Source organism: Parambassis ranga, chromosome 22 (assembly GCF_900634625.1).
Source record: "Parambassis ranga chromosome 22, fParRan2.1, whole genome shotgun sequence".
Lineage (NCBI taxonomy): Eukaryota > Metazoa > Chordata > Actinopteri > Ambassidae > Parambassis > Parambassis ranga.
This window is the reverse complement of record NC_041042.1, coordinates 2,098,708-2,122,825: the sequence shown is the minus strand read 5'-3', so window position 1 is coordinate 2,122,825 and position 24,118 is coordinate 2,098,708. Positions and strand designations below refer to the sequence as shown.

The 24,118-nt window shown below is 42.5% G+C and overlaps 1 protein-coding gene and 1 long non-coding RNA gene across 14 annotated transcripts in view; both read left to right on the top strand.

The window, feature by feature from the left end:
* The first annotated feature begins 3,536 nt into the window (after positions 1-3,536).
* Positions 3,537-24,118, top strand: part of LOC114427111 (dentin sialophosphoprotein-like) — a 130,504-nt gene continuing 109,922 nt past the window's right edge. For 3 of the 13 annotated variants that reach the window (XM_028394905.1, XM_028394899.1, XM_028394893.1), the window contains exons 1-7: positions 3,547-3,985; positions 5,293-5,371; positions 5,920-5,976; positions 6,230-6,346; positions 6,460-6,513; positions 6,771-6,908; positions 7,116-7,202. In XM_028394905.1, the coding sequence (XP_028250706.1) occupies positions 3,943-3,985; positions 5,293-5,371; positions 5,920-5,976; positions 6,230-6,346; positions 6,460-6,513; positions 6,771-6,908; positions 7,116-7,202 (575 nt within the window). In that variant the 5' untranslated portion in view covers positions 3,547-3,942. Of the gene's footprint in view, positions 3,986-5,292; positions 5,372-5,919; positions 5,977-6,229; positions 6,347-6,459; positions 6,514-6,770; positions 6,909-7,115; positions 7,203-24,118 lie in introns of all 13 variants that reach the window. The other 10 variants (XM_028394902.1, XM_028394895.1, XM_028394901.1 and 7 more) reach the window with 8 other exon arrangements.
* Positions 9,660-10,482, top strand: LOC114427117 (uncharacterized). Its single transcript, XR_003669437.1, has 3 exons — positions 9,660-9,757; positions 9,932-10,012; positions 10,186-10,482. It is a non-coding gene; the product is annotated as an uncharacterized LOC114427117 (long non-coding RNA).

The window sequence follows — 24,118 nt, the reverse complement described above, 5'->3', positions numbered from 1 at the left end:
TCGGTGCCTGTCAATTGTTTTTTAATTACAAACATCAAAAATAATATGTGACTGATTTATGTCTGTAATAATAATAGAAGTTTTATTATAAAACTTAACAAAAACATTTGAATAAGATGAACAGAGCAAGCAGCATTTTATATCTCAAAGGTGACATCATATTTCACTAAATGTCTTCACTATGAGTGTGTATGTAGCAGGCTAAAGAGAAGTATGTTTAGTTTTAAAAGAAACTCAAACCTCCCATATTTTTATGTATTTGCTAAAAACTGTTTGATTAATTGTATTTATTATTCCCACCTGGATGGGATACATTTATACACCAGTGGGTGGTGCTCTGGTACCAGTGTGGAGCTGTTGGAGCGGTAGAGTAGCTACCTGGTTAGTGCATGCACAGCTCAGTAAAACAGGAACACCAGCCTGAGCAAGAAGCTGACACTAACATCTGCTCTCTTTTGTTCCACAGTTAATAGAATCAGAATCGTGTTTTTTGCCATGTAAGTGAAGAAGTTTCACATTAATGTGATCTAAAAGTAAAGACATGACATTATAGACATACAATGAACGGAACAGGACATGAGTGGTGGTTGTAAACTAAAATTGCAAACATAGACCCTGATATGAAAGAGTGTAACAGTGTACCAGGTACCACATGGATCAGTGAGGTGGTACTAGTGTGCAGGTAGTGCAAGATGGAAAGTAAGCAGTGCAAAAAATTGTCATCAGGTGGATCATGACTGGGGTGTAGTAAAGTGAGTGAACTAAAGTGTCCTTGTGAAGTGACAGTGCAGAGCAGTGTGGTTAATTACAGTTCAACAGTCCCAACAGCAGAGGGGAAGAAGCTGTTCTTGTGGCATGAAGTTCTGGTCCGAATGGACCGTAACCTCCTGCCTGAAGGGAGTCCCCTGTGAGGGACTAATAAAGGATTATCTTATCTCAAAGAGTCCGTGTCCAGGGTGAGAAGGGTCGGCTGTGATCCGACCTGCACGCCTCAGAGTCCTGGAGACGTACAGGTCCTCGATAGATGGCAGGCTGCAGCCTATCACCTTCTCATCAGAGCGCACAACACGCTGCAGTCTGTGCTTGTCCCTGGCAGTGGCCCCAGCGTACCACACTGTGATGGAGGAGGTGAGGATGGACTCAATGATGGCCGTGTAGAACTGAACCATCATCCTGGCTGGCACCTTGAGTTTCCTCAGCTGCCGCAGGAAGTACATCCTCTGCTGGGCCTTTTTGATGAGGGAGCTGATGGTGAGCTCCCACTTGAGGTCCTGGGTGATGGTGGTACCCAGGAAGCGGAAAGAGTCCACTGTGGAGATGGGAGTGTCTGTCAGGGTGAGGGGGGGGTGATGGAGCTGGCACTTTCCGAAAGTCTACAGTCATCTCCACTGTCTTCTGGGCATTCAGCTCCAGGTCGGCATACCAGGACACCAGACGGTCCACCTCCCTCCTGTAGGCAGACTCATCCCCATCTAAGATGAGTCCAATGAGGGTGGTGTTGTCAGCAAACTTACTTATAATCAGCTTGACAGACTGGTGGCTGGAGGTGCAGCAGTTGGTGTACAGGGAGAAGAGCAGAGGGGAAAGTACACAGCCTTGGGGGGTACCGGTGCTGATGGTCCTTGTGTCCGAGACATTCTTCCCCAGCCTCAAATGCTGTGATCCACCGGCAGATGGAGTCAGACCCATGCAGCAGGGACAGTTTGTCTTGGAGGAGAGCTGGGCAGATTGTGTTGAAGGCAGAGCTGAAATCCACAAACAGGATCCTAGCATAGGTTCCCGGAAGTGGAAACTTACTTTGGATTCTGTGTGATGTTTCATTGATTTCTTTGGCAGAATGTCAGAATGGTCATTTTTCTTCATACTGTGGATGACAGTGGTTCAAAGCGGTCAGCGCTCCTTTGTTTGTAGGTCAGCATCAGAGAGGAGAGGCTGTGACTGGATGCACATTGGACCTTTGAAGTGTTTGAACAGCAGGTCAGATTATAATCTGTTAAATATAACAGATTAAGAGTCCTTTTCAGGCAAACTGTAGGGACCACAGTCATCTTAGGCAGGGTAACAATCAGCATGTATGTGGTGTACTGGCCCTTTAACAGCATTCCTATGTAGGTTATTATATCACAGTATGGATTATAATCCTAGAGTACTTACTGTGTTTTTAAAACCACGTCTCAGAGGTGAGTCCTCTACAGTCTGATATAAAGGATGAGAGTGTAGCTGTTGTTCTGATGTTTGTGTGGAGTCTCTGTGGAGTCGGCACATTCGCTCTGTTTCCTCCCACATTCCAAAGACATGAATGTTCTGTCCTCACGAAGCTGCAGGAGGAACTGTAACTGATCCAAACTCATCATTTCCTAAAGAAACATCTGCACACGTGCAGCTCTGTGTCAGTGTGATGTCAGGAGAAGAACGAATCATTACAAGACTGGGCTAAACAGAACTAATGTAACAGGATTGAGTTTGTGTGAGAGTTTCAATGAAGAAGAATCAGACCATCATGGCCAACATATGCTGCAGGAAGAAGGACTAAAGGAGAGCAGAGTTTCACAGACCTTCCACACTAAAGAGGGACACTCCAGCAGAGTAGGTGGTGGTAAATGCACCTGAAGTAGGTTGCCACCTGCATTTAAACCAAAGAAGAAAAAGAAGAAGAAGAGGAACAACAAAGAGGAAGAAGAAGAATGTTTTCTGTTTCTGTCTCGTGAAGGGTTAACTCAGTAAGTCTTCATTCTCTCATCAATATGATCGACAGTCAGTCTGTTTAAAGCTCATGTGTAGAACTCAGGTCCAGTTAAATGTGTCTCAGTCTGTTCTCTGTCTGAACCTGCAGCGCTGATCCAACTGATCGATCACCTGTCTGATGTTTGCGTCTCGTTGCGTTGTGACCAGGGTTTGTCTGCTTTGAAACCAGAAACTTTATTTAGTCATAAGCCGAAGACACAAATAATACTTAACTATATAAAGTCAACTAAATCAGTGTGCTATCAGTGAAAGAATATGAACTGTGTGCTGACTCCAGGTGAGGACTAAGAGCTGAGTCCTGCTGGTACTTGGGCCTCAGCACTATGATTGGCTTCACTTTCCTTCTTTAGATGGGACCCAGCAGCTCCATGAGGGCCAGCTTCACACTGAGGAGTCGACTGTGTGCCCTCGACATCAGACCTCTGGGATAAGCAGCTCGTCTTCTCAGCTTTTTCCTAAAAGAAAACAGGGACAGAGTCAAGACTAAAGAAGAAGAAGAAGAAGCACTGACTGATGACATGGAAGCTGTTAAACAGCCTCTACAGGACTCTGAGCTTCCAGCCCTTCATCAACACATCACTGATACTGAAATCTTACTTCATGCGTAGAGAGGGCCGTGTGGAGAAGTCCTCAGCTACATCTTTAGATCTGTCTCTCTTGATGGAGGCTCTGACAGGAGCACAGAAAAAAATTAGATCCAGCAATAAAAAGTGAATTAAACAGTGTTTACAGTCTGTACATGGATCCAGGTCTATTTAAAAACATGTTGTACTATAGAAGAATGACAATAATTCCTTCTGATCTGATCTGGAGTTTTAAACCAGGCACTGCTTGGCAGCAGCCTTAAACAAGTTCCCTCTGGGATTACTAAAAGAAAAGGCTAAATGATTTATTTAAGTTCCTATTTGAAAGTGGAGTCGCTGCCCATACGGTGCTGAATCACGGTCCGTCCTTCTTCATGAGTGGCTTGCGATAGGGAAGGGGCGAAGTGCGCCTGCACACTGAGCAGAGCGAGTGAGAGCAGCGCTGAGTAAATATACTCGTATTATATGAGCGCTGCTGAAGGAAGAGAATCTTCCACAGATATCTCTCATCACGCTGGTGTCAAGTAAATACTGATCCTAACTTTGGTGTCGATGCTATCGATATTTCGATCGATTCGCCCACACCTAAACGTTACCTGTAAGGTGGGGCAGAATGCAGCTCCAGTGTTTTTTGCAGCTTACAAAAAAAAAGCACAGTAAGTTTTCTTCTTTCTTTTTCTTCTTACATGATTTTCTCCACAGTCTGTTCAGTTTGTAGTTTGTAGAACTTAGATTGATTCAATCTGTCTCAGCTTGTTTCATCCGTCAGTTCTCTGTCTGTGACGTATGATCGTCTCAGCTGTCTGATGTTTGCTGATCGATTTTAGTGTTTATGATTATTATATGATGAATTATGTTGTGATATAAGCTGCTTCAAAAGTGTTCTGATGTGGACTGAATGTTCAGCTGGTCAGGGTGGAGTCTGAAAGTGAAACTTTGTCCCGAGTTAAGTCCGGTCTAAACTAATTACTGCTGATCTGTACTTATTATCCAAAAGCCTGGAAGGTAACAGTGTTTATCTGGTGGTTAGTTTTTATTTAATGATTGATTTTTATTTACACAAAGCTAGCAGGTTTACTCTTAAATCCTCCTGTGGCCTCTAGGGGTGGGCGAATCGATTCGATTCCTCGAGCTGCAGAGTAAACAGAGGGAGGAGGAGACAAACAAACACGAACCAGAGACAGAGGTCACTGACAGAGGCTTTACTGCAAAACACTCATGAATATCCAGGAGATGATTTAAAGAAGTGAAAGTTCAGACTGAATCTGCAGCATGAATTAATGGTCTTTCTATGTGCAGTGATAAGATGTGTTTTTAGCAGAACGACTGAACTGTCATGATATCACCAGCTGAAATAAATGTTTTTCTCAAATTCCAAAATATATCAAATCATATAATTATTATATTAATATATTGTTATATATTATTATTAATATAAGTTTGTATAATGATATGTATTTCAGTATGTTAGTATAATCATTATTAACTATAGAAGGACCTTTATTCTTCATATTTAGGCTACATGCATATAGGTGTTAGACTTTTATCAAATTATCTTCATTGTGTTATTTAACCTACATGATTCATAAAGAGCCATGGCTGTCAGAAGGAGCATTGCTGACATGATTGTGAAGTTATAACTTCATACAAGTTACAGCCACCAATCAGTGACCTCCTCTATGGCTGAGGAGGTCACATGCTCAGCTAAGGCTGAACATGTGCATTAACTCTTATTCGATTTGGCAATTGTCAATTAACGTGAAACGGGCAGAGTGACTATAATGACGCTGGCTTTGAAGTGAATGTGTGTTTTACCAACTCATAAATTCTGAACTTATTGATAATGTGTCTTTATGATACAACAGTGAGGTCAAACAGTGGAAACAAGTTGGGCAGAGGCTGTGATGTGAATGTTCTTATGTTACCAGGACAACGTTTCATTCATTTTTATTTAATTCCACAGTGTTGAGCCTCATCCGGGCAACTGGACGAACACTATCTGTGTGGTTACATGGTGGATCTGAGCAGACCGTGGAGAATCAGTAAGTAGCTAGAAGCTAAAGATGAGCTAACTTTCTGAGTGTTCAGAGGGAGTCGTTGTTTAAAACACAGATGATGATCTGTTTATCTACTTGTTTGAAATCTGTGTTTACTTTTTGTCTTTGTCTTCCTCCAACTGTTTTGTTGTGTTTCTGTGTTTTTGTTTCGATGTGTGTTAAAGTGTCTCCTTGTCTCTTCAGTGATGTGTCTCCTCCAGTATTCTCTGCTGTGGAGACTGATCAGTCAGAAGTTCCAGTCCTCAGTCTTTCTCCCTGTCTCTTCATATGGTTCTGTCAGCATGTGTCAGCTTTAACAAACCCTGTAAACTCTCTGTGTAACTTCAGCTCTGTTCTCTGTGATGATCATTTATCATGTGTGGGTAAACAGCTCTGCCTGTTTACTCGAGGAGGAGGTCAGATTCTGTCATCACTATGTAACTTCATTATAACTGTGATAAGCACACACCATGTTAATATTTTACTACATGTTTCTGTGCTTTACTTGTGCTTTTAAATCTGTTTAACTGTTTATTTTTGTCTTTAACCATTAGTGCCAGATGGTCTCCACCAAGCTCTGAATCCTCGGACTGCAGTGATGTAGTGATGAAGTAAGAATATAACTGCATTTATACATATTGTAAACACTCGTTGTGTTTAACTTCAGCTGTGTTTGATGGTTTTATGAGCTGTGTCTGTGTCTGTCAGACATGACAGGTCAGATTTAGAAAAAAGAACGGCTCTTTTATTAATATCTTATTACATCAATGGCATTATTGACTTTTAGCTACATGTTTCTGTCCTTTGCTTGTATGTTTTAAATGTGTTTAACTGTCTAATTTCCGTCTTCTCTCTGTGTGCCAGATTGTCTCCCCCACACTCTGAATCCTCCAACAACTCCAGCGATGTGTCCTTGAGGAGAAGCTGGTCCAAAGATGTGCTGTTTGATTTTAAAGTAATACATCTGTCCAGGAAGAGGAAGTAAGATTGTTTTATCCATATATAACTGTATCTAAACATGTAAACACTTAACTTCTGCTCTATTTTTTTTAGTGTTCAATATGTTTTTGTCTTATTGGCTCTTTGTCTGACAGACATGAGCTCATCTCTGGATCCTCTGACTCCTCGGATCAGTCTTCCAAGAGCAGGTAGGATGTTCTGCAGGGTCCTTCAGGGAACAAGTGATCCAGAGTTTCCTCCTGACAGAGTTCATCTTCCTGTGAAGATAACTAGCAAACACTGACCAAACCAATGACACATCAATGACACATCAGTCACACAGTGGAGCTGTTTGTCCCTTTAGGGGCTCCGTAGGAAATGAACCAAAAAATGAATAATCACACATGGAAAAAAAATACGACTTACAAATGTGTCCTTTTATAACAAACTGTTTTTATTCCTGCAGCTGCACGGACTTATTCCCTGACATGAGACTGTGTGAGGAAATGGAGGGCAAACAGCATCTCTATAAGATCCTTCTGAGTGGACCACATGGCATCAGGGACAGGCTGATGTCCTCCAATCAGGACCAGCCTCAGTCTGAGTAAGTGACAGAAAGTCTTCCAGACTTCAGGGCTCAGTCTGGCTGAGACAGTGATGAACATGTTGGATCCATGTTTTCTTCTTCAGCTGCTGTCAGCTGAGAGATTTGCTGCAGTGATGTTATTATGTTGATGCTTTCATAACATGTGGAGACGTATTCTGATGGTTTTATTAACACACTAACACAGAGTGTCTCCATGTCTGACAGAGCTGCACCAACCAGCCCTGGATCCTCTAAAACCTGTGATGTATTGATGAAGAGTGACGGGTCCAAAGGTCGAGCCGACACTGACAGGTGAGACTTTATGATTAAAAAGCTGCATGTTTAAATGTTTCAAACACTAAAAGGTTTTTATCTGGGACATACAGCTGCTTTAACAGCTTTGTTAGTACATGATGCCATGATTGTCATGTCATGTTTAAGGGGTCATAAGATGATACTTATGTATTGCAGTGTTAAGGATTTATTATTATTCAAATTAATAATTTATTTTTTCTTAGGAAAAAGGTGAAAAGCCGTTCCGGTCGTCATCGACGTCGGCGGGTCAGAGACGTAGCACGCCTGCCTGTGAGTACGCACCACCACAGTACTCCAAGGCAGACCCAACCAAAAGTGATGCACATGTTCACTTACCTGCCCAAAGTAGAAACAAATATACTGTAAGCAGATAACAGCTGAATTCACCCTTTATCAGCTAATGTGATGAGTTCATCGATGCTAATGTCAGCTCTTGCAAAACTCTGGCATGGATACGATGTTTTACGAACTTTAACTTGACTTCACCTGCTAATATGATCCAGACTTGTACAGAATGTGCAACAGTGAATTTGGTTTATACCGTTATACGTTTGTGTGTTGTTAATGAATGTTGTTTAAGCATTGAGTGTGTGCTACGTCTGATGAAGAAGTACTAGGAAGTGTTTTTTAAGTTGGTCTGAGAGGAGAGGCGTCATGAAACAACATGTTTTATGGGCTTGTTGATATAAGAGGGTTTAGAAGTGACTCGGGCATAGCTGCAGTTGGAATAATTCATTCATCCTTTGTGACCAGAAGTTGACTGGACGGAGCCAACTGCAGCATGTGGAACGGAGCATAGGTGTGTATAGACAGAGAAGGGATAAAATAGCATGTGATAGAAGGAAATACTGTGTAAAGGTAAGAAATGAAGACATCGAAGAATGTTATGATTAAGACATGTATTATCCAGTAGTTGTATGTTTTATAGTGTGTTTATAGTGTTTTAAGATTTTATTACATAAGGAGAAATCATTAGGGACAGAAGAATGAAGAGGAGAGGCGGGAAGGAAGTATATAATGTGATGAAGGTCCAGTTATGTTAACCCTTTCATATTGTTTTTGCTTAAAATCAGTGTAACATTAAAGTCATTGAAGCTCACTGTGGACTCTGAGTGATGTGTCGGTCGCTAACATTTCGAGAGAGAAAGCGAGGTACAAAACTACGAGGAAGACAGCAGTCACAGATTATCACATGAATTACCAGTATGAGCCAGACTAATGAGAGCAGAGGAGAGGTCAGAGGGTGAGGGGGGGATTTGAGGGAAACCTCTCAGTGGATCATGTTTGTGCCCCCGACGCTTTTCGACGCTTTGTTGAAGCTTCGACACCTGATTCAAGAAAAAGGTTCATTACTCGAGGCTTCATTGACAGAGTGCTCGAGTAGGACATCTAGTGGTGAATAAAATGAATAAAACGCAATTAAAGCATTTTCAGCCAAGAACGAAGCTGGGTGGTGGTGTAGGGGAATCATGGTCGCTTTAGGTGCGAGAGGGTCCGGGTTCGAAACTTATGATAAGCGAATCAGCGAAGGGTCCTCCACACACACAGACAGGGGGTTTTGCCTATGAAGAGAAACATGATCAATAACATTTATTTTACTAAAATGTACACAGTGACAAATTATGATTAACTGCGTTTAATGCTATGGAATTCTTAGAAATAAATAATAAAAATAAATGTGAATAGTTTGCATCTAAGTAATATATTTAACTCATATTTAAAAAATCTCAGCAATCAAACTAATGAATTTATCAATGTGGCTAATGTCTTTCACTATCTAACTAATGAATCTATTACTATATATTGATATATCTACATTAAATAGGGATGTCCTATCCCTGAACACACCCGATCCCACCAAGCGATTCACAACCTGAACCGATCACATGACTTGAAGCGCTCACCTGCTTCAAACGTCACTAGTCACGTGACCGAACCAAAGCGTCGGCACAGTGGTTCGAAACATTTGCTTCATGAGCTGCCGCGCATGTGTCGGAGCCTCGGGTGTCAGAGGACCATCCTTCATTTTATACCTGCAGACAGACAGACTTCAGTTTACACCGTGTGACAGCATTTAAAGGGTTAACTTTACCCTTCTCTAACCTTCTGTCATGAACTTGCTGATCTGTACATGTGTGTAAAAACATGATGATGCACTGTGTGTGTGCATGAAACCACAGACTGCTTTAGTGTCTCTGTGGCTCATGTTGTGCTAACACTGTTAACCCTTTAGGTTTCACTTGCTGTAAACTTTGCGCTCAGAGTTCTGCTTCACTTTCACTTGTGGTAAACTTTTGTGTTCACTTAGAATTGTGTCAAAACAACAACAGCAAAGGATACACATCAGACTAAATAAGACTAAAACAGCAAGACTGACATCAGTAGATGTCTTCTCTTGTCCTCTGTTGTCTTCTTTTGTCTTCTCTTGTCCTCTCTTGTCCTCTCTTGTCTTCTCTTGTCTCGTCTCCTTCACCTAGGACCGGCAGCAACAGGAAGTCCACTACTGTACCTGTGTTGATTCACAGTGTGTCTGAGGAGATGATGGTGGACAGGTAGGACATGGTCATTTTACTGAATGAGGTGTTTGTTGAGCTGGGACAGGCTCCAGCCCCCCATGACCCTGCAGGACAAAGTGGGTTCATAGATGATGGATGGAGGTGGTTGTTGAGAAGTGATTGATCTGTGTTTTGTGTTTAATGAGCTGATCGTCCTCTCGTCTCTCCCAGAGCCAGCAGTGTGTCCAGAGGGACTGACGGGTCACATGATCAAGACCTCCGTGTTGAAGGAAGACGTGATTTCTGGAGGAAGTAAGATTTGATTAACTGCATTCATAGATGTTGACTCTCTGATCATCTGTCTGACTGACAGCTCTGAGTCATTGATCAGAAGCTGCAGCTGTTCAATATGAACAAAGACGTCACTTCAGGAGGAAGTTTATCCATGTATGGAGGTCTTTATTTAACAGTCTGTCTCTCTACAGCTTTGGACAGACTGGAGCCAGGACTGAGCCCATGAGGAGCCCCCCTCACAGTCTCTCAGAGACTGACCCTTACTGGATCTTTGTACCTCTTGGATTTATGTTGGTGGTGGCCCTAACTATATTTGGCCGTTAAGAATCAGGTCTTCATACACACAGGGTTTGAATTACCGTATTCTCCGGACTATAAGTGGCACTTTTTTTCATCCTCTGGCTTATATATGAAAGTATTTGATTAGTTAGTCCCATCACAAATACAATGGCTGCTGTTCCGTCCCTCTGCTGACGGTTCTCTTCCACCTCCAGCTTGTTGATGAAGATTCTCAGTCATCCAGGTCATCATACATAGAGAAGATTGAAGCAAGGCGTCTGGACTTGTAGAGTTTTCTAGAAGACGTTTCGCTGCTCATCCAAGCAGCTTCATCAGTTCTAACTGTTTGGTGGGGAAACATGGTTTATATGTGGTTACAGACCTCAGTGGGTGGGTCTGGGTAAAACTGAAAAAACAATAGCACTAAATGTTTCCATACTTACCTGTGATGTTCTGGCTGACTGGGCCAGGTGTGTCTGACTGGCTAACGACTATGAAACTGCCGGCCTCAGACATCATCTTTCTACCACATACAATGCAGTGATTCCATCCATTCCCAGGAAGTTTGCACATACTCACAGTAAGAACAAAGGGCTGTCAACCAGTCCCCCTCCGGCAGTTTCATATAAGTAATCAAGCTGCCTCATGCAGTCATTGAGGTGTGTGTGACACCTGAAAACTGTTTGTGCATCTGGCATAACCAACACAATGGTCTAGTGCAGGGGTGTCCAAACTACGGCCCGTGGGCCAACTGCGGCCCGAGGTCGGATTTTCTATGGCCCGTGGCTTCTATCTTAAAATGTGTTATTTTTGGCCCGCCAGCCAAACATATCATACAATCATAAATCATACAAAATCAACAGGCAATTCTTATTTTTGTTTTTAACTTATTGTTTAACGTTTGCATCATGATTCTCTGAGCAGAACATTATCTCTCTCTGTCTGCATCGTGGTGCGTCACGTGGTGCTGCAGGGCTTGGTTGTTGGTTCCAGCTACACAGAGGGCTCCGAAGCTGCACAACACCGGTTCAGATCTTCGACACAATTCACCAGGAGACTAAACATGCTTCTGCAGACAGCCTGCTATCAGAGAGCGTCTGTACTGTACAAGTGAAGTTCTCCAAAACTAGGAGCCCCTCTGTAAAAAAGGAAATAAATTGTGGCCACGAATTATGTATAACGTGCGCACGAAATATTGTTATTATTAGTCGTAGTATAGTAGCCCTATTAGAATTCATGGACTGGGTGCATGGGAGCGGGCTGCCCGGCCAGAGAGCAGCCTCCCCGTGCAGCAGTGAGCGTCCCTCTCTGGGGAACGTGCCGGAGTACTGGGGGGCTCCAGGAGCGCAGGGGAGTGGAGCAGAGCGTCCCTCTCCCTGTGCATCGTGTCCGGCAAATGCGAACATTTGTAAATCATGAATTAGTTTGTGTCGTGTGAGCAGATTGTGATAAACTGTGATGTTTTATTGGAGCAGCAGAGCAGTCCGTCTTTGCTTGTTAACGTTCTCTGTTGTTAAACTGTCAGCTGTACAGAGACGCAGCACTTCTCTCAAACTCCGTCATTCAGTACGCATCTGTCGTAAGGCACGTCATCACGTTTTTACGTCTCGTTGCCATGCACCGCAAACCTGTGTAAACATTAAATTACAGACCCTTTGAGATCAGCACTAAATGACTCCCACCTGGTCTACCTGACATTTTACTGATGTCTGCTCCTAAACCAGACCTGCACATAGGATCAGATCTCACCTGCACAGTAGAGTCAATAACTTGCCTGTTGCTCTGTTATCACAACCACACAGTTTCTGAAAGTTTTAAATTTATGCTGTAAATTCAGATAACATTTTCTGATCTGTCACCTGAATGCTAAGATGTTATTTTGTTTGCTGTGTAAGATATAACATATTACAAAACAGCATTTTTTATTGTTTAAAATAATGACATCGGGGACTGTTGGCCCTCAGAGACTTTCGCATTATCGAATCTGGCCCTCCCCGAAAAAAGTTTGGACACCCCTGGTCTAGTGGTTAGGCTGCTGGCTTGGGGTTGTTTAGTTCTTTCATTTGCCATTTTGAATCCTGTGAGCAGCAAGGGGCTTTCTCACTGACAGTCCAGCTGATGGGAATACAGTGAACAGAAATGTGTTTTTTGTGGTTAAACCTATGGTGGCACAGAGGTAGTGTCACGACCTGGTGTTTATTTATGGTTTTGTTTTCCTTGTTTTGGGTTTTTAGTTTAATCTGTGTTTAGTTCTTGTCTAGTCTTGTCTTGTTTCCTGTTTTATTTTGATAGTCATGCCCTCCTTGTGCTTTGTCTTGAGTTTTACTTGCTGTGGTTTCCCTCCTTGTTGATTACCTGCCCTGCCCTCATGTGTGTCACCTGTGTCTCGTTGTCTTCCCTGGCCCTTGTGTATTTAGTCTTTGTCTTCCCTGCACTCTCTGCCAGTTTGTCTCTTCGTCGTCACCCAAGGGGATTGTTTTCGTCTCGTCCTCGTTCCTGCCTTGCCACAGCCACGAAACCCAGGTTTTACCCTGACTTATGTTTTGTTCTTGTTTTGCCCTGCCATGCCTCGTAATTCTAGTTTTGCTCTGCCATGATATTTTTACCACATCAAGTGTGATTTTTAGTTTGTTGGTTTTTGCCTTTTGCCCTCCTGGCTTAAAATAAAAACTTTTGATTTTTGAACCGCTCAGTGTTTGCACCTGTGTCCACTCACCCTGCATGATCCCTGACAGGTCGTTTGACAAACCTGCTTCCTTGTTTGTTTTGTATGTATCATTGTTTAAAATAAGGCGTTATTATTGACTCTCAGTAATAGTTGAGTTAAGCCTTTACATCTGTAGGTAAACTAGGTGTTTACATTCTGTTGAAATCCACCAGAAAGCAGGAAATGGGTTCTACTTTATTAAAAACGTTCTGGGGGGCCACTGGGGGTAGAGTCTGGGTGAGGCTGTGCCGCATTAAGGCCGCATTAGAAAAAAGGATTTCAAATATTCCAAAAAAATACAACTGGTCCAATCGGCTCAATCTTTACTAATAACAGGTCAGAATAGGGATGCAAATTATTGATTAATTAACGATTAATTGATAAGCGGCAATTTTCCTGAGCCTGATTTTTCCCCCAGTTTCACTAAAATCTAAACATTGTTTACTAAATAAACTGCATGTCATATTCCTTAATGAGTGATTTGCAGTACCTTTGGAGATACAGTACAGACAATGACATTTATGTAGGCTAGTATAACAAAATCTATTGTGAATAGAAATTAAATACAATATGTCCAGCTGCTTTAACATGAAAATAAGTTGTTCACTGGCTCCTCACACAGACACATGTCCAGGTGTCAGGCATGTGTGCAGCTTGTTTACAGTGAGGGCAGCTACTGAGAACATGTGTTCTATTGAACTAGCATCCTGATTAAAAAGAAAGAAAGAAACTCCAAGTACTTCATGAGAGCTGCGTATTCACAGCGAGCACAAATGGAAATGCTGATTAACACGCGGCAACCTCCTACTTTGATCCATTCTGGGAATATATTCTGACGGAGCACTGCTACATGTGCGGGCCGCACTAACGCTAAACTTTGATGTCAAGTGGGGGGCCACAAAATATCGGCCCGTGGGCCGCTAGTTTGAGACCCCTGGTTTAGAACCTTGATGGATACATACAGTGACCCTGAGGAGACCATGGATTATTGAACGGGTTCTAATAGAACCTTGATGGATTCAAACAGGAGGAGACCATGAATTCTCTGTAAGTTGTTAAAGTGCCAGTTTATATTTCTTATATTTATATTATATTTTTATATTTCTGTGTTGAAGAAACTGTTTCTTCACATGGTGTTTATCTGTCCTCTTTCCTCCAGACTCTCTCCATCAAACTCTGTACGAGTTTGTTCTGATAGAACCTTGATGGATTCAAACAGGAGGAGACCATGGACTGTCTGTGAGTTACTTGAAGCTAAAGAGCTGATTTACTCTGTGCTGCTTTTAGTTTGTTTGTTTTCTCTGGCTTCGTCTTCCTTCTTGTGTTAAAACAGACTTTTCTTTGGGATTGTATCACTAAATAAATTACAATAAATAGTTTGATATAAAACAAAACGTAAACAAACAATTGACACAAAGCAAAAATCTAAAATGTAAGTCAGTATGTGCAGATGAAGAAAATATGTAATGCACTAAGTGTACCAACCTGAGTGCAAAGACAGCAGCAGCTTGACAGTGGAGGAAATGGCAGATGGTCCTTTTGTTGCTGCTGCTGTAGTGAATGTGTTGGAGCACCAGGTCTTTATGTGCAGAGTTCTGCAGCAGCAGCATCAAGTTGTTTATGCAGTGAAGGGGAATGTTTGCAGGTGGCTGAGGTGGTGTGAGGGGTGGTTGGAGAGCGTCATCCTCACATGGTTCTGTATGCAAACTGTAACGGGTCAATGGAAGGTGGAGGATGGATCTGGTGTCCTGCAGAACAGCCCGCTCAAAGATCTACAATTTAAGAACCAGTCAGTACAGTCCTATATGTAAATAAAAACAAAACAAGTGTAACCCCGTATTTAAGAATATTTCTAATGCTAATTAGAAAAACATTTATGTAGAATGAGACCTTATATTCACTCTTTAGAGGTCCATTCTTTCCAAAGTGGGGGCAACAGTGGCGCAGTGGGATAGCAGGGTATAATAACCGGAAGGTTGGTGGTTCAATCCCAACTCCTCCCTAGTCACTGTTGTGTGTTCTTGGGCAAGACACTTCACCCTAGCCTGTGGCGCGCCTTGCTAGTCATTGTATGACACTGCTTGTGCAGCAGCAGTAACGAATTTCCCTCTGGGATTAATACAGTATCTAAAATTTAAAAAAAAAATAATAATATTGGTTATTACTTGTGCACGGAGACGGCAGGGTAACAGGAAGTGCAACACACTACCTGCACGTAAGAAGCCCAAACGCTGTGCCGGCATCCAACCTACAATGAAGGTAGATAAACTCTTCCAGCTTGTCCAAAGAGACTTCATTGAATCTCTATTGTATCTCAGTAATATTAATATTAGTCAATCTGAGTAAAATGTAAGTAATTATGTATATAAAAAGCTGCTATACTGTAACGGTGACATGTGTGTGCACAGGGTGTGGAGAACTTTCACTTACAAATCAAATAATTCATGCTGGCATGTGGAATGGGGTCGACGCAGTTTGTTTTGTTGTTTGTTGTGTCTTTGATTCATGTCTTTCACTGTTTTGATGGTTCGTTTGTTGGCTGCCTTCTAGTTTTGGCTAAAGCCAACAGAATCATAAAGGAAGCCAGACAGACAGAGGTGTCTGAGAGGAGAGGAGGATGCTGTCCAAAATACAAACTATACTGTACTTTTACGCTCACACGCTTCACATTGTGCTGGCCAGAAGAAAAGAGACTCAGGGATTTAAATGCTGTCTAGGTATTTAGATATTTATTATATTTCAATTTCATGCCATCTCTTTTTTCTTGTCTGCAACAAAAGAATTTCCCCTCAGTGATGAAGGAATTCTGATAAAACAGCCTTTAACATTAGATATCAGGAATACAAACACAGCTAAACAGATCAAATGTGCCATTATTAAAGTGTGGCATGAAATAAATAATAAATGTATGCATGTTTGTTTTGGCTTGAATGTTTGTTTTTCTGAAACTCCCCTCAGATGATTGGACATAGTTTACAGTCATCACAGTTCAGACTGTACGTTTGATTCCTCTTAAAGCTCTCAGGTGGTTTCATCTCTCAGCTGTTGGTCTCAAACACACAGACCACAGGCTGTTTAACATGACGTGACTACAAAGGTGTTTAAAAGTTTCCAAAGCATCATTAAAATCACACATGGAAGCTGGAGAGACATGTTTTTATTCACCTGTTTAATTCAAAATAATAAAAACATTTGCTTTTATTACAGATGGAGAAAGTTAATGCTGACCATGACGCTCAGTCACGGTGAGATGATGTCCTCTAATTCTCAAATACTTTAGACTACACAGAAATTATAAAAAGATTAGATCACACTCAAGTTAACCCTGTGCAAATCTAACCCTGACCCAGCTCTCCTCCGAGTCCTGAAGCTTCTGGATCCGGAGATGTTTCCATGAAGACTGTCAGGTGAGACAAAAGAGTGCTGACTCAATGTAATCTGGGTCCTGAGACTTTAACAGTGTTGTTGTGTTTGTGTTACAGTGAGAACCACCATGAGGAGACATCCAGTGATTCTGAGTATTTCACAGATGATGAGTAAGTAGAGCCATAAGAAGCTAAATGCTAACTGCTCCTGTGCTAAGTTGACAGTGAGCTTTAATCAGGGGTAAGGCCTCATAAAGAAACACTTCAGAGTACTCAGATTACTTTTTGTTGGAACAGGTCAGAGTGTTGGTTCTGTGTGTGTTACACTCTTCATGTGTGTTAGTCATGTCTGCTGCTGTTCATGTGATGACAAAGGAAAGGTGCATAAAGCAAGAAACAAGAAAATGCAGACACAAAGTAAATAGCATCAATATTTCATCAATGTATTTCCAACATGATCGTTATAACACTGATGAACACTGTTATGTTGCAGTTATTTGTAAGTACACACATCAGCATCATGACAGAAATCAGGATGTCAGGTTGTGACATAAATAATATAAATAAATGGAGTGAGGAATAAGTTAGGTCAGTGTGTGTCTGTTTGTGTCATGTTCTGTTTTTGTCTTCATTCATGTCTGACAGACTCTCACCAGAACCTTCAACCAGTGCTGGATCTATGAGGAGTTCTTGTGGGTCTCCTCCATCAGAGTCTCCCCATCAGCCTCAGCAGTAAGTTCTCATAAAGTCACTCATCAGAGAACTCATCACATGTACCAAGTGTTCACTGTGTAAAGCTCTCAGTCTTCCATTCTGTGCATAGATGAGAATATTTTCACTTTTATATTTTCATGTGTTCATGTGACGACAGAAGAAGACTGAACATGTGGACATGTTAGCTACATCACAGCTAGCTGCTGGTCCTCTGATCAGGACCAAAACCCAGACTGAGTCTGTGTCTGATGTGTCTCTCTGTGACCAGATCCTCTCCACCAAGACCTGAAGAACAGTCAATTGAGGAGCTCCTGCAGTTCGAGGACTCCACAGGAGAAACATTCAAGTAGGTGATATAGTGATGGACACTGTCAAAAGACCACCAGGATCTGTGTGGAGGCTTGGAAGAGTCTCAGAGCCAGTAACAGATGAAGGTGGACTCGTTAGGAGAGTTAAAGTATTTCACAGAGAAACCTGAACAAAAAGGGTGAAAGACTGAGCAGAGAGTCTGTGGTTGAACGTCCAGTTCATAATTCATTCTCCTATTAGAATCTTCTTAAAGAACACACAGTTGGTGACGTTCATAGTTTTTGACAAAAGATCATATAACATGAAGTTAATTGTTTTAAATTGATGTGTGTTAACAGCACATACTTTGGTGTGTGAAACATACATGATTACAGACATTCATGCTTTTAGTTTGATGTTGACCTGGAGCTTTATATTTAACAGACAACATAACAAAAGGTGATCAGTCAAAACACTAACAAGGAGAAGGAGAGACAGAGATTAAAGTTAGAGAACAATACAAGAAACACAGCTTCAGCTGGGAGTGACCATAAAATGTGTTTTACTCACAGACTACAGAATATGTTAAGTTTGATGTATACTGAGAAACATGACAATTATTACACAAATGTTTGAGCGAAACATGTTACTGTTGTGTATTCTGTACCCAGCTCTAACACTCAGGACACGCTGGCTTCATTGTATCATTTCCCCAAGAAGGTGAGCCGAAACCTGGAAGAAGAAAAGAAGTTCCTGGATGAAGCCCTGATGGTCCTGGATGAAGCCCTGATGGTCCTGGATGAAGCCCTGATGGTCCTGGGGCCAGATGAGGTATTTATCCTCTTTGTTCAGCTCAGTGTGTTGTGTTGATGTTGACAGGAGAACAAATGACAGAATCATCACACAGTAACTGTCCATGTAGAGCTGTTAGCAGTGACCTCAGTGACCTCTGCTGTGATAAGTTACAGCTAGCAGGCTAATGTTAGCTTGTCTACCTGCTAATATCATCTGCAGCAGAGTTCAGTCTGAGTGGATGTGATGTTGAACTAACATGACTTCAGCAGCTGATGTGGTTCATGGTACAAAGTTGTAGAAGGTGCTGCAGGGAGGATCTAACAACAACACATGAACCACACACAAACAACAACAGGTCCAACACACTAAACACACAAAGAGCTGCTGTAAAACACAGACACACTCACAGCACACATGGAGACTGAGCATGTGCACCAACAACAGGATGCAGTTCCCTGAACGGCCACAGGTGTCACTGTGATCAAGTGTTTTCTGACTGTAGTGTTCTGAATGTTTAGTTTCTAAGTCCTAGAACCTGATGGAGGCTGCTGCTCCACCCTGACACCGTCTCACAGTTCAATGTTTGTCTTCACCTCAGGTCCGGTTGGAACCTCGTAGAGCCCCGTCCCCTCCTCGTCGTTCATCTGTGAGGTAATGTAATCATCATTTCCTGATCTCCTGGTGTTCTAGGTGCTCTGTCACTGACTCACTGACCAGCTGTAACTAGCAAACTATCAAACCTCTGTGTACTGTGGTGGTTTAGTTTTGTGGTTATTAAGCTTTTTTCAGCCCATTTGAAAATAATTGAGAATTAAACTCCTCTAACTTTGACCTTCAACTACTTGGTCATACTTTAAGCTACAGACACTATGAAACTATCATTCTGTACAGATATTCGACTACATTTCAACTTATGTTTAACTATGTTTAAACTGTTTTAACAATTCTAAAATGATGAACAACAGCCAGAGTCATGGTGTTACCAAGAGGACACACAAAGCTAACAACTGATGTGTTTATTCCTGCAGTTGTACACAGAGAATAAGTCAGTGTAAGAACATGGAGGCCATAGTCTATCCCCCAGAAATGTATCCAAATGGACAACATGTCTCAGAGCTTAAACCTGTCAGGTGAGGTGATGTCCTCTAATCAGCTCCAAACACAGTCTGAGTCTGTCACAGCAGTTCTTCCACTCTACAGAGCTCAGTCAGTGTGAAAGTGTTTAACATGCAGCAAGTAGCAGCTGATGATGACATGATGAGTTCTTGAAGCAGTTACAGCTAGCTGCTAGCTTTAACAATCAAAGCATCTGTTGATCCATGTTTTCTTCTTCAGCTGCTCTCACCTGAAATATTTACTGTAGTGACATCATTCTGCACGTTGATGCTTGTTGTTGCTCCGTGAAATGTACACAGAGACATATTGTAACATTTAAACTAAACTAAATAACACTGTGTTTCTCCATGTCTGACAGAGCACCTTCAGAACACAGCACAATCACTGACTGTGGTTATGGATCCATGGATGATAACAGGTAAGAAGATTTACAAACAGACTTTAATGAATCAGATATTAATGGATAAGGTGGACGTAAGATTTAAAAAGTGACTACACGTGTTCTTCTTCTTTGTCTACATCTCACTTCCTGTTTGTTTTCTTTTACCCTCCAATGTAACACTTGCTTGTTTTACTGAGATGACCTTGACGTTCTCATTCATAAGTGACGTGGTTCTTTTCCTTATGTGCAGACGTTACCACAACATGTATGAATACTTCACACACACAGTGTATTTGTGACTGGGCCAAATACTCAGGCACAGTCTTCCAGTTTAGTCTCTATCATCCTTCCTTCTGTCAGACTCTCCATCAGTGTCTCCATAGTGTCGATGTAAAGTAACGCAGCAGAGTACTCTGATTACTTTTTTATTGTAATGTGTGATCTAATGCCAGCTACTAACACTAGCATCATGGCTAACTGCAGGATGCTCATTTAAATCAACAACTCACTGAAGACACAAAGCATGTACATGAACTGTCCCTGTTTAACCTGACACACAGGTTGGTTCATTGGTTTAGACCTGCACTGGACAATACATGCACAAACTTAAAGTGTTTTGAACACAACAGCACAGTAAGTTCCTTTGTGTTCATGTATATAACCTACTTGTCTCAGTAGGAGATGCTGAAGCAGTAACAGATTACTCTCAAAGTAACACTGTCTAACTCTGCTCTCCACCAAAGCTCTGAATCCTGACTGCAGTGATGGATCCATGAAGAGTGACAGGTCAAAAGACCTGGATCATGATTTTAAAGCTGGATCTATACTCCGCGAGAACAGAGAACTCCCTCCCCCCTGCAGACGTTACGCCCACAAAATGACATCATTTTTCTCTCGGACCGCCCGTTGTGCAGCGCTCTCGGACACATGGCCCAGGCAGAACTTTTTCTCTCAGTGCTGTGCGTCAACCATGCTGTGATTGGAATTTATTGTGGGCGTGATGAATGTGTTGAAGCCAAGAGCTTCTTCAGGTGCAGAACACACAGACAGAAGGAGGAAGCACAGCGACGATGGACAGTTTAGATGAGCAGCTGCAAACAGCTGCTGGAAGGAGAAACACGGCGCACAGAGGAGAGAGTCCGTCCACAAGGTGGCGCTAAAAACTAATCCCAGTATTGATCACAGCGTTACAGCGACTGGACGCACATTAAACCCCGGGAGACGGGATGTATTATTGCAGACAGTCATCCACACGTTCACAGAGTTAAACTCACACAGACCAGAGGTCTGCTACAGTCAGCTACTGATCTTCTATCTGTTGTCAGCTGTGCGCCCTCTTCCCTGAACATTATCAGCTCGTTAGGCCAGGTCACCACGACTGTGCTCACAGTTTACAACACAACTGCATTGTCAACCTTTGGTGTGTGACGTGCGCTGCGTAGGAGGCCGTATGAGGAGTTCTGCACACGCACGTCTCGCGGAGTATGGTACCTCCGTGCCGAAAAGAACTTTTTTTTACTCTTACCACCCGTGGAGCGAGTTCTCTGTTCTCGTGGAGTATGGAACAGCCTTTAAGGTGAGAAACTGTTAGGAGTAGAGAGGAGAACTTCTAAGACGCTTAAGAGTTCCTCCAACAGAGAGGACAGAGAGGAGAAACTTCCAAACTATGAATGAGTGAGGTATTAAAACGCTACAGATGCATCGTGACCTTTTGTAGTTTATTGTACTACATTGCATTACACCTTGTACAACCTCTGCTGAATTACAAGGTTTGACTAGCAGGTGAATTGTCTTGGAGTAATAGCGGAGGCTTAGTGAGACTATGACTGTAAATGATTGATCAATATAGCAGATATGTCTAATGATGATGGATCTCCCTCTCAGGGCAGTTTTCATGCATTTCCACCCTCTGAACAACTGCTTCCTGTGTCCAAACCGAACATGCAGCCGCCGTACTCGCACACGTCGTCCTGTTCGCCACACACTCCTCCATGACAATCGACAGCTTCTTGATGGCCATCTGAAGCGCTACTCATACCTCCATACGATGAGAAGCTCCTTATAAATTAAAATTAGGGGTTACAGTTGAGAACCTGCATGTAAAGCAACATTAATGATTAATTAACAGTAAAACTTTTTTTACCCCTGATTTACATAATCAATCAAATCAAATGATCAAAGCCAAGCAAATTATTTGTTTCAAGCAATACATTTGTCTGTTTATGTTCAATAAATCCAACTCTATTCAGTTTACCATCAAATACCCCAAAGATTTGAGACTCTTACACTGACATGTAAATGTTATCCATCCATTAATCAGTGTATCTACTACTTGGGAATGTACTTGGACCACAAACTGGACTGGAGAAAGAACGTGGACACTGTTAGATAAAATAAGGTCAAGTAAACAAGGTCAAGTTTTTTAATTTTATTTATAAAGCACATTTAATCGTTGTCAGAAAAAACAGGTTAATTTCACAGACTTAGGTCTACTTCAATATCTTCTGTCTGTCTTCTTTTTCTTCTTTCTTCCTGTCTTTCTTTCGCCTGTCTCCTTTCCACAATTATCCCCAATCTTCAGGTTGCCCAGGCTGTATAGGTCCTGGTGGTCTACACTCCTGTTGTAGTCCCAGCTGTGCTGATAGTCAGCATATTCCTGGTCCCTTAGGTTGTCTGGCTCTAGGTTGCCCTGCTCGTGTATGCAGAACAGCCTGTCCAATCTGCTTTCTGGTGTCTCTGCAACACATTCTCTTTTTGGAGGTTCCTGTAATTTTATCCATTGTGGCACAAAGATGCCTACCCGCTGTTCGGGGTCCAACGGTCTGTCCTTGTCCCTGCTCTTGGACAGTTGGTTGCAGGGATCCTTGCTCTCAGCAATCAGGTCGCTGTCATGTTGCTTGAGCTCCTCACGTTCTTTTGCTCCCTGCTCACCTTTCAGCTGATCTTGTAAGGAGGACCTGTCCTCTGACAGTTGGCTGATCTTACTGTCCTTTTCCTGCACGGTCTTGTTGGCCTTCTGTAGGTCACTCCTCAGACTGCAGACCTCGTTGGCCAGCTCCTCACACTTGAAAGAACATTGGGCATGTTCTTCAGCAGCCTGTCTGAGGTCTTCATTTTGTTTTCTGAGCTGTTCAGACTTCACCCTTAACTCTAGAGCCTCTTTCTGCTGCAGAGTCAGAGAGTGCTGTAAACTTTTCTGTTTTTGCTCAAATTCCAGCTCTCCCTCCTCCAACTGTCTGAACTTGGCCTTGCTCTTGACCAGCTCGTTGCAGACATGCTTGTTTTCAGCAAACAGGTCAGTGATGACATGCTCCTTACTAACCAGCTCTGAATTAAGATCGCTGTTACATTTCTTGAGCTCATCAAGGTGTTTCTCAACGCTTTCTCTTGCTTCCTGCTCACATTTCAGCTGATCCTGTAAGGAGGACCTGTCCTCTGACAGTTGGCTGATCTTACTGTCTTTTTCCAGGACGGTCTTTTTGGCCTTCTGTAGCTCACTCCTCAGACTGCAGACCTCGTTGGCCAGCTCCTCACACTTGGAAGAACACAGGGTATGTTCTTCAGCAGCCTTTCTGAGATTTTCATTTGTGAGGACGGTCCCATTGGCCTTTTCCAGTCCAGTGATTAAGCCGTCTGATTCCACAACAAACTGCTTCAACGGTTGTCCTTTCTTCTCGCGCTTCTCTTGTTCTTGGCGCTCTTTCTTCTCGCGCTTCTCTCTTTCTTTGCGCTCTTTCTTCTCACGCTTCTCTTGTTCTTGGCGCTCTTTCTTCTCGCGCTTCTCTTGTTCTTGGCGCTCTTTCTTCTCGCGCTTTTCTTCTTGTTTTCTGCCTGAAGGCATCAGTTTGGACATCCATCCATCCATCTTCTGTTAACCCGCTTGTCCTGCAGTGGAGGGTCACGGGGAGCTGGAGCCTAGCCTAGCTAGCTTTGGGTGAGAGGCGGGGTATACCCTGTGAGGACACGAGCCTGGATGGGAAACATTGGAAATGCATTAGGAAGGGAACAGAGATAGTTGAATGGCTGAAATCGGTCAATGTATGCTGAAGATACGCTGCGCCAAAAAACTACACTGATAAAGTCTGATAAAGACTACAAATATGGCTGCTTTGTATGCCTCTGTGTGTCAGCTTCTCACCATGGTAACAGCTCTGCCTGCCTAATTAAGCTTAATTAATGTTGGAGAGAGAGGTGTGTCAGCCTCCTGTTACTCCTCTCAGGGCAGATCCCATGTATTTTGATAGGGGTTCCACCCTCTGAACAACTGCTTGGTGTGTCCAAACCAAAACACTCAGACAAAAAATTTAAAAACTGTGAGCATCACAAGTGCTTTCTCTACAAATGTGTGCAATTTCATGTTGATCCTGTAAAAGATGTGGAAATGGCAGCAAGGTAGAAAATAGGTTTGCTCTGGTCCAGTCACTTCACCATGAATGAGGAAAAGACCGGCACTCTCCCTGAACAGCTGGCAAAACGCT